The 10,000-nt window shown below is 51.4% G+C and overlaps 1 protein-coding gene across 1 annotated transcript in view; it reads right to left on the bottom strand.

The window, feature by feature from the left end:
• LOC106593292 (WD repeat-containing protein 19) overlaps window positions 1-10,000 on the bottom strand; it is a 67,438-nt gene that overhangs the window by 47,436 nt on the left and 10,002 nt on the right. The window contains exons 6-11 of the mRNA XM_082978705.1: window positions 8,098-8,213; window positions 6,892-6,972; window positions 3,382-3,494; window positions 2,030-2,203; window positions 1,774-1,844; window positions 1,322-1,494 (exon numbers count right to left, since the gene is read on the bottom strand). Of these exons, the coding sequence (XP_082834831.1) occupies window positions 1,322-1,494; window positions 1,774-1,844; window positions 2,030-2,203; window positions 3,382-3,494; window positions 6,892-6,972; window positions 8,098-8,213 (728 nt within the window). The remainder of the gene's footprint in view (window positions 1-1,321; window positions 1,495-1,773; window positions 1,845-2,029; window positions 2,204-3,381; window positions 3,495-6,891; window positions 6,973-8,097; window positions 8,214-10,000) is intronic.

Below are 10,000 nucleotides of genomic sequence, written 5' to 3'. Positions count from 1 at the left end.
ATGAAATAAAAAAGTTGATGATAATCCTAGTAATATTAGCATCCCGTGCTAGTTGATGATAATCCTAGTCAAATTAGGATCCCGTGCTAGTTGATGATAATCCTAGTCATATTAGCATCCCGTGCTAGTTGATGATAATCCTAGTCATATTAGCATCCCGTGCTAGTTGATGATAATCCTAGTCATATTAGCATCCCGTGCTAGTTGATGATAATCCTAGTCAAATTAGGATCCCGTGCTAGTTGATGATAATCCTAGTCATATTAGCATCCCGTGCTAGTTGATGATAATCCTAGTCATATTAGCATCCCGTGCTAGTTGATGATAATCCTAGTCAAATTAGGATCCCGTGCTAGTTGATGATAATCCTAGTCATATTAGCATCCCGTGCTAGTTGATGATAATTCTAGTCATATTAGCATCCCGTGCTAGTTGATGATAATCCTAGTCATATTAGCATCCCGTGCTAGTTGATGATAATCCTAGTCATATTAGCATTCCACGCTAGTTGATGATAATCCTAGTCATGTTAGCATCCCGTGCTAGTTGATGATAATCCTAGTCATATTAGCATCCCATGCTAGTTGATGATAATCCTAGTCATATTAGCATCCCGTGCTAGTTGATGATAATCCTAGTCATATTAGCATCCCGTGCTAGTTGATGATAATCCTAGTCATATTAGCATCCCGTGCTAGTTGATGATAATCCTAGTCAAATTATCATCCCGTGCTAATTGATGATAATCCTAGTCATATTAGAATCCCGTGCTAGTTGATGATAATCCTAGTCATATTAGCATCCCGTGCTAGTTGATGATAATCCTAGTCATATTAGCGATTTACAGGAGGAATTAGGGTTTAGTGCCTTGCTCAAGGACATATTTTCTTACATTTGGACGGCTCGGAGATTTCGAACCAGCAGACCTTTCGGGTTACCGGCACAACCGCTAGGCTATACTACGCTAGGCTACCTGCCGCCCGGCGCCACGGAAACCCTGAGCCACGGTGGCCTCCAGTATAGAGGTCAGGTAGACCAGGCGGGTCCCTACAGCTGTGTGTGTTCTCACCCCCTCTACACGGTTAGACACAGTGACCTCTAGCAGGGAGGTCAGGTAGACCAGGCGGGTCCCTACAGCTGTGTGTGTTCTCACCCCCTCTACACGGTTAGACACAGTGACCTCTAGCAGGGAGGTCAGGTAGACCAGGCGGGTCCCTACAGCTGTGTGTGTTCTCACCCCCTCTACACGGTTAGACACAGTGACCTCTAGCAGGGAGGTCAGGTAGACCAGGCGGGTCCCTACAGCTGTGTGTGTTCTCACCCCCTCTACACGGTTAGACACAGTGACCTCTAGCAGGGAGGTTAGGTAGACCAGGCGGGTCCCACAGCTGTTCCCCAGGATGGGGAGACGGGTCAGGAAGACGTGCAGGGTTCCTCTCTGGGTGGAGACGGCCAACAACTGGCCATCATCTGTCCAGCTCAACTGGTCCAGACCTGGGACACACACACACACACACACACACACACACACACACACAACACACACACACACCACACACACACACACACACACACACACACACACAGAGACACACACACACACATTCAAGTTAACTGCATTTGGGGATGCACCCATTAATTGTATTCCAACTGTGTGTGTGTGTGTGGGTGTGTGTGTGTGTGTGTGTGTGTGTGTGTATGTGTGTGTGTGTGTGTGTGTGTGTGTGTGTGTGTGTGTGTGTGTGTGTGTGTGTGTGTGTGTGTGTGTGTGACCTTTAGTCTCATCCTCCAGGTTGACGATGGCGTCCATCTCCTTCAGCTCAGACAGATCATGGATCTTTATACTGCAACACACACACACACACACACACACACACACACACACACACACACACACACACACACACACACACACACAAACACACACACACACACACACAGTTGGAATACAATTAATGGGTGCATCCCCAAATGCAGTTAACTTGAATGTGTGTGTGTGTGTGTGTGTGTGTGTAGTGTGTGTGTATACCTGTTGTCGCCACAGGAAGCAGCCTTGTTGAGAGCAGAGGAAATGGCCACACTAGTCAGACTGTCTTTATGGTTGTGAGCCTGGAACAGTTCCTGTCCGATCTCTCTGATGTGAGTAGAAATCACTACAAAATACCCCTGAGAGAATCCAATCAGGATGTAGCCATCACCATACCTGGGAGGAGGGGGGAGGAGGGGGAGGAGGGGGGGAGGGGGGAGGGAGGGAGGGGGGAGGAGAGAGGAGGAGGGAGGGAGGGAGGGAGGGGGGAGGAGGAGGAGGGGGGAGGAGGGGAGGGGAGGAGGAGGGGGGAGGGGAGGGGAGGAGGGGGGAGGGAGGAGGAGGGAGGAGGAGGGAGGGAGGGAGGGAGGGAGGGAGGGGGGAGGGAGGAGGAGGGGGGAGGAGGGGGAGGAGGGGGGGAGGGGGGAGGGAGGGAGGGGGAGGAGAGAGGAGGAGGGAGGGAGGGAGGGAGGGGAGGAGGAGGAGGAGGAGGGAGGGAGGGAGGGAGGGGGGAGGAGGAGGAGGGGGGGAGGAGGGGAGGAGGGAGGGAGAGGAGGAGGGGGGAGGGGGGAGGGGGAGGGGAGGAGGGGGGGGAGGGGAGGGGAGGAGGGGGGGGAGGGGAGGGGGGAGGAGGGAGGGAGGGGGGAGGGAGGGGGGAGGAGGAGGGGGAGGGGAGGGAGGAGGGGGGGGAGGGAGGGAGGGAGGGAGGGAGGGAGGAGGGAGGGGGGAGGAGGGGGGAGGAGGAGGAGGGGGGGGGAGGGGGGGGAGGAGGGAGGGAGGGGGGAGGAGGCGGAGGGAGGGAGGGAGGGGAGGAGGAGAGAGGAGGGGGGAGGGGAGGGAGGAGGGGGGGGAGGGAGAGGAGGAGGGGGGAGGGGAGGGGGGGGAGGGAGGAGGAGGGAGGAGGGGGGAGGAGGGAGGGAGGAGGGGGGAGGAGGGAGGGAGGAGGGGAGGAGGGAGGGAGGGGGGAGGAGAGAGGAGGGAGGGAGGGAGGGAGGAGGACGAGAGGAGGAGGGAGGGAGGGAGGGGGGAGGAGGAGGAGGGAGGAGGGGGAGGAGGGAGGGAGAGAGGGAGGGGGGAGGGAGAGGAGGAGGGAGGGAGGGAGGGGAGGAGGAGAGAGAAAAATTTACAAACAGTAATATCCAAAGAAATCTGTGTGTGTGTGTTTGTGTGTGTGTGTGTGTGTGTGAGTGAGTGTGTGTGTGTGTGTGTGTGTGTACCAGCGGTAGGAGATTATGTTTCCGTAGCGCTGCTGGAAGGCCAGCTCTATGGGGTTGTGTGTGTGTGTGTGTGTGTGTGTGTGTGTGTGTGTGTGTGTGTGTGTGTGTGTGTGTGTGTGTGTGTGTGTGTGTGTGTACCAGCGGTAGGAGATTATGTTTCCGTAGCGCTGCTGGAAGGCCAGCTCTATGGGGTTGTCGGGGTCGTTGAGGTTAAACAGGAACAAGGTCTTCTTCCCCACGGCAACACTCACCTGATGGGGTCAGAGGTCAGAGAAATGAACCCTATTCCCTACATAGTGCACTTCTATATACCAGCCCTATGGAACCCTATTCCCTACATAGTACACTACTATATACCAGAGCCCTATGGAACCCTATTCCCTACATAGTGCACTACTATATACCAGCCCTATGGAACCCTATTCCCTACATAGTGCACTACTATATACCAGCCCTATGGAACCCTATTCCCTACATAGTGCACTACTATATACCAGCCCTATGGAACCCTATTCCCTACATAGTGCACTACTATATACCAGCCCTATATAACCCTATTCCCTACATAGTGCACTACTATATACCAGCCCTATGGAACCCTATTCCCTACATAGTGCACTACTATATACCAGAGCCCTATGGAACCCTATTCCCTACATAGTGCACTACTATATACTAGAGCCCTATGGAACCCTATTCCCTACATAGTGCACAACTATATACCAGCCCTATGGAACCCTATTCCCTACATAGTGCACTACTATATACCAGCCCTATGGAACCCTATTCCCTACATAGTGCACTACTATATACCAGCCCTATGGAACCCTATTCCCTAAATAGTGCACTACTATATACCAGCCCTATGGAACCCTATTCCCTACATAGTGCACTACTATATACTAGAGCCCTATGGAACCCTATTCCCTACATAGTGCACTACTATATACCAGCCCTATGGAACCCTATTCCCTACATAGTGCACTACTATATACCAGCCCTATGGAACCCTATTCCCTACATAGTGCACTACTATATACCAGCCCTATTGAACCCTATTCCCTACATAGTGCACTACTATATACTAGAGCCCTATGGAACCCTATTCCCTACATAGTGCACTACTATATACCAGAGCCCTATGGAACCCTATTCCCTACATAGTACACTACTATATACCAGAGCCCTATGGAACCCTATTCCCTACATAGTGCACTACTATATACCAGCCCTATTGAACCCTATTCCCTACATAGTGCACTACTATATACCAGCCCTATGGAACCCTATTCCCTACATAGTGCACTACTATATACCAGCCCTATGGAACCCTATTCCCTACATAGTGCACTACTATATACCAGCCCTATGGAACCCTATTCCCTACATAGTACACTACTATATACCAGCCCTATGGAACCCTATTCCCTACATAGTGCACTACTATATACTAGAGCCCTATGGAACCCTATTCCCTACATAGTGCACTACTATATACCAGCCCTATGGAACCCTATTCCCTACATAGTACACTACTATATACCAGCCCTATGGAACCCTATTCCCTACATAGTGCACTACTATATACTAGAGCCCTATGGAACCCTATTCCCTACATAGTGAACTACTATATACCAGCTCTATGGAACCCTATTCCCTACATAGTGCACTACTATATACCAGAGCCCTATGGAACCCTATTCCCTACATAGTGCACTACTATATACTAGAGCCCTATGGAACCCTATTCCCTACATAGTGCACTACTATATACCAGCTCTATGGAACCCTATTCCCAGATATGACTAGACTGTCTCCTCTCTCACCTCACCAGTCCAGATATGACTAGACTGTCTCCTCTCCTCACCAGTCCAGATATGACTAGACTGTCTCCTCTCCTCACCAGTCCAGATATGACTAGACTGTCTCCTCACCTCACCAGTCCAGATATGACTAGACTGTCTCCTCTCTCACCTCACCAGTCCAGATATGACTAGACTGTCTCCTCACCTCACCAGTCCAGATATGACTAGACTGTCTCCTCTCTCACCTCACCAGTCCAGATATGACTAGACTGTCTCCTCTCCTCACCAGTCCAGATATGACTAGACTGTCTCCTCACCTCACCAGTCCAGATATGACTAGACTGTCTCCTCTCTCTCCTCACCAGTCCAGATATGACTAGACTGTCTCCTCTCTCACCTCACCAGTCCAGATATGACTAGACTGTCTCCTCTCTCACCTCACCAGTCCAGATATGACTAGACTGTCTCCTCTCTCACCTCACCAGTCCAGATATGACTAGACTGTCTCCTCTCCTCACCAGTCCAGATATGACTAGACTGTCTCCTCTCTCACCTCACCAGTCCAGATATGACTAGACTGTCTCCTCTCTCACCTCACCAGTCCAGATATGACTAGACTGTCTCCTCACCTCACCAGTCCAGATATGACTAGACTGTCTCCTCTCTCACCTCACCAGTCCAGATATGACTAGACTGTCTCCTCACCTCACCAGTCCAGATATGACTAGACTGTCTCCTCTCTCACCTCACCAGTCCAGATATGACTAGACTGTCTCCTCTCTCTCCTCACCAGTCCAGATATGACTAGACTGTCTCCTCTCCTCACCAGTCCAGATATGACTAGACTGTCTCCTCACCTCACCAGTCCAGATATGACTAGACTGTCTCCTCTCTCTCCTCACCAGTCCAGATATGACTAGACTGTCTCCTCACCTCACCAGTCCAGATATGACTAGACTGTCTCCTCTCTCTCTCACCAGTCCAGATATGACTAGACTGTCTCCTCTCCTCTCTCACCTCACCAGTCCAGATATGACTAGACTGTCTCCTCACCTCACCAGTCCAGATATGACTAGACTGTCTCCTCTCTCTCCTCACCAGTCCAGATATGACTAGACTGTCTCCTCTCTCTCCTCACCAGTCCAGATATGACTAGACTGTCTCCTCTCACCTCACCAGTCCAGATATGACTAGACTGTCTCCTCACCTCACCAGTCCAGATATGACTAGACTTTTCGTTCTCTCCTCTCTCTAGCGTACCCATATTCTGTCCATCCTGCTCTCATCCCTCCAACTCTCCTCTTCCTTCTCTGCACACAGCACTCGTCTCTCAGCACAGCAACTCTGACCAGGACACAACCGTTACAACACCCCAATGAGAAGACGGATTCGAGAAGACGGATTCGAGAAGACGGAGCGAGAAGACGGATTCGAGAAGACGGAGCCGAGAAGACGGATTCGAGAAGACGGAATCTCAGCTCTTCACTTTGATACCGTAGAGCTGGGACGAGATAAATCGAAAAATGATCAAAACCGACCAAACCGACCACTTATCCGCGGACGTTATAACTGCGATAAATAACCGATAGGGTTCCTTCTACAGAAATGTGAAGTTTGAAATGAAATGAGTTGTGTTCATTAATATATGGGTGATTGTTGATGGGACAATTTATAGCTTCAACACAATCAAAGTAGTAGTATTAAAGGGTAATATAGAGAAATAACTGTGAGGTAGAATAACGGTGTGAAGGTAGATTTGGATCCAGCTCTATGTCACCCGTAAGGAAACGCTTAGTGAACAGACTGGAACGGACCGGAACGGACCGGAACGGCAAACACTCACTGTGCTCTCTCCTGGGGAAGACCTCTCGTCTGTCTTCATCACAGAAAACTGGACATCAGCTGGGTCAGAACGCACCGACGTCTGGGGGGAGAGGAGGGGGGAGACGGGGGAGGGAGGGGGACGGGGGGGAGGGAGGTGGAGAGGGGGGAGGAGGAAGGGATAGAGGGAGGAAAATGGAGAAGGAAGGGGAGAGGAGAGAGGGAGGGAGAACGAGAGAAGGATGGGGAGAGGAGAGAGGGAGGGGAGAACGAGAGAAGGATGGGGAGAGGAGAACGAGAGAAGGATGGGGAGAGGAGAGAAGGATGGGGAGAGGAGAGAGGGAGGGAGAACGAGAGAAGGATGGGGAGAGGAGAGAGGGAGAACGAGAGAAGGATGGGGAGAGGAGAACGAGAGAAGGATGGGGAGAGGAGAGAAGGATGGGGAGAGGAGAGAGGGAGAGAGAACGAGAGAAGGATGGGGAGAGGAGAGAGGGAGGGAGAACGAGAGAAGGATGGGGAGAGGAGAGAGGGAGAGAGAACGAGAGAAGGATGGGGAGAGGAGAGAGGGAGGGGAGAACGAGAGAAGGATGGGGAGAGGAGAGAGGGAGGGAGAACGAGAGAAGGATGGGGAGAGGAGAGAGACGGAGGGAGAACGAGAGAAGGATGGGGAGAGGAGAGAGGGAGGGAGAACGAGAGAAGGATGGGGAGAGGAGAGAAGGATGGGGAGAGGAGAGCGACAGAGGGAGAAAGAGAGAAGGATGGGGAGAGGAGAGAGGGAGAACGAGAGAAGGAAGGGGAGAGGAGAGAGGGAGGGAGAACGAGAGAAGGAAGGGGAGAGGAGAGAGGGAGGGAGAACGAGAGAAGGATGGGGAGAGGAGAGAGGGAGGGAGAACGAGAGAAGGATGGGGAGAGGAGAACGACGGAGGGGAGAACGAGAGAAGGATGGGGAGAGGAGAGAGGGAGGGGAGAACGAGAGAAGGATGGGGAGAGGAGAGAGGGAGGGGAGAACGAGAGAAGGATGGGGAGAGGAGAGAGGGAGGGGAGAACGAGAGAAGGATGGGGAGAGGAGAGAGGGAGGGGAGAACGAGAGAAGGATGGGGAGAGGAGAGAGGGAGGGGAGAACGAGAGAAAGGTTGATACAGAAGTACTGTTTGAACGGTGCGATAACTTATCCTTTTATCTAACCAGGCAAGTCAGTTATTTCCAACGACGGTGTTAATTCTGTTACCTGTCGGATGGTGTCTCCCTCCTGGTTGCTAATGGTTACGCTGCAGTCCTCGCTGCCTAGCGCCAAAAGGTTCTGAGAACTCCAGCAGCCACATGTGATACGCTTAGTGTGCTTTCCTGTGTGTGTGTGTGTGTGTGTGTGTGTGTGTGTGTGTGTGTGTGTGTGTGTGTGTGTGTGTGTGAGAGACAGAGTGATGGAGAAAGAAAGAGAGTATGTAAGAAATTAAAACCAAACACAATGATCTGTGTTGTTACCCAGGACGGGGATCTAGAAAATTCTGTTGTTACCCAGGACGGGGATCTAGAACATTCTGTTGTTACCCAGGACGGGGATCTAGAACAGTGTGTTGTTACCCAGGACGGGGATCTAGAACAGCGTGTTGTTACCCAGGACGGGGATCTAGAACAGCGTGTTGTTACCCAGGACGGGGATCTAGAACAGTGTGTTGTTACCCAGGACGGGGATCTAGAACAGTCTGTTGTTACCCAGGACGGGGATCTAGAACAGTGTGTTGTTACCCAGGACAGGGATCTAGAACAGTGTGTTGTTACCCAAGACGGGGATCTAGAACAGTCTGTTGTTACCCAGGACGGGGATCTAGAAAATTCTGTTGTTACCCAGGACAGGGATCTAGAACATTCTGTTGTTACCCAGGACGGGGATCTAGAACAGTGTGTTGTTACCCAGGACGGGGATCTAGAACAGCGTGTTGTTACCCAGGACGGGGATCTAGAACAGCGTGTTGTTACCCAGGACGGGGATCTAGAACAGTGTGTTGTTACCCAGGACGGGGATCTAGAACAGTCTGTTGTTACCCAGGACGGGGATCTAGAACAGTGTGTTGTTACCCAGGACAGGGATCTAGAACAGTGTGTTGTTACCCAAGACGGGGATCTAGAACAGTCTGTTGTTACCCAGGACAGGGATCTAGAACAGTGTGTTGTTACCCAGGACGGGGATCTAGAACAGTCTGTTGTTACCCAGGACGGGGATCTAGAACAGTCTGTTGTTACCCAGGACAGGGATCTAGAACAGTGTGTTGTTACCCAGGACAGGGATCTAGAACAGTCTGTTGTTACCCAGGACGGGGATCTAGAACAGTGTGTTGTTACCCAGGACAGGGATCTAGAACAGTGTGTTGTTACCCAAGACAGGGATCTAGAACAGTGTGTTGTTACCCAGGACGGGGATCTAGAACAGTGTGTTGTTACCCAGGACGGGGATCTAGAACAGTGTGTTGTTACCCAGGACGGGGTTCTAGAACAGTGTGTTGTTACCCAGGACAGGGATCTAGAACAGTCTGTTGTTACCCAGGACAGGGATCTAGAACAGTGTGTTGTTACCCAGGACAGGGATCTAGAACAGTGTGTTGTTACCCAGGACAGGGATCTAGAACAGTGTGTTGTTACCCAGGACAGGGATCTAGAACAGTGTGTTGTTACCCAGGACGGGGATCTAGAACACTGTGTTGTTACCCAGGACGGGGATCTAGAACAGTGTGTTGTTAGTCAGGACAGGGATCTAGAACAGTGTGTTGTTACCCAGGACGGGGATCTAGAACAGTGTGTTGTTACCCAGGACGGGGATCTAGAACAGTCTGTTGTTACTCAGGACGGGGATCTAGAACAGTGTGTTGTTACCCAGGACGGGGATCTAGAACAGTGTGTTGTTACCCAGGACGGGGATCTAGAACAGTGTGTTGTTACCCAGGACGGGGATCTAGAACAGTGTGTTGTTACCCAGGACGGGGATCTAGAACAGTGTGTTGTTACCCAGGACAGGGATCTAGAACAGCGTGTTGTTACCCAGGACGGGGATCTAGAACAGCGTGTTGTTACCCAGGACAGGGATCTAGAACATTCTGTTGTTACCCAGGACAGGGATCTAGAACAGTGTGTTGTTA

The sequence above is a fragment of the Salmo salar genome, chromosome 08 (genome assembly GCF_965601325.2).
Source record: "Salmo salar chromosome 08, fSalSal1, whole genome shotgun sequence".
Lineage (NCBI taxonomy): Eukaryota > Metazoa > Chordata > Actinopteri > Salmoniformes > Salmonidae > Salmo > Salmo salar.
This window is presented reverse-complemented; position numbering and strand designations above follow the sequence as displayed.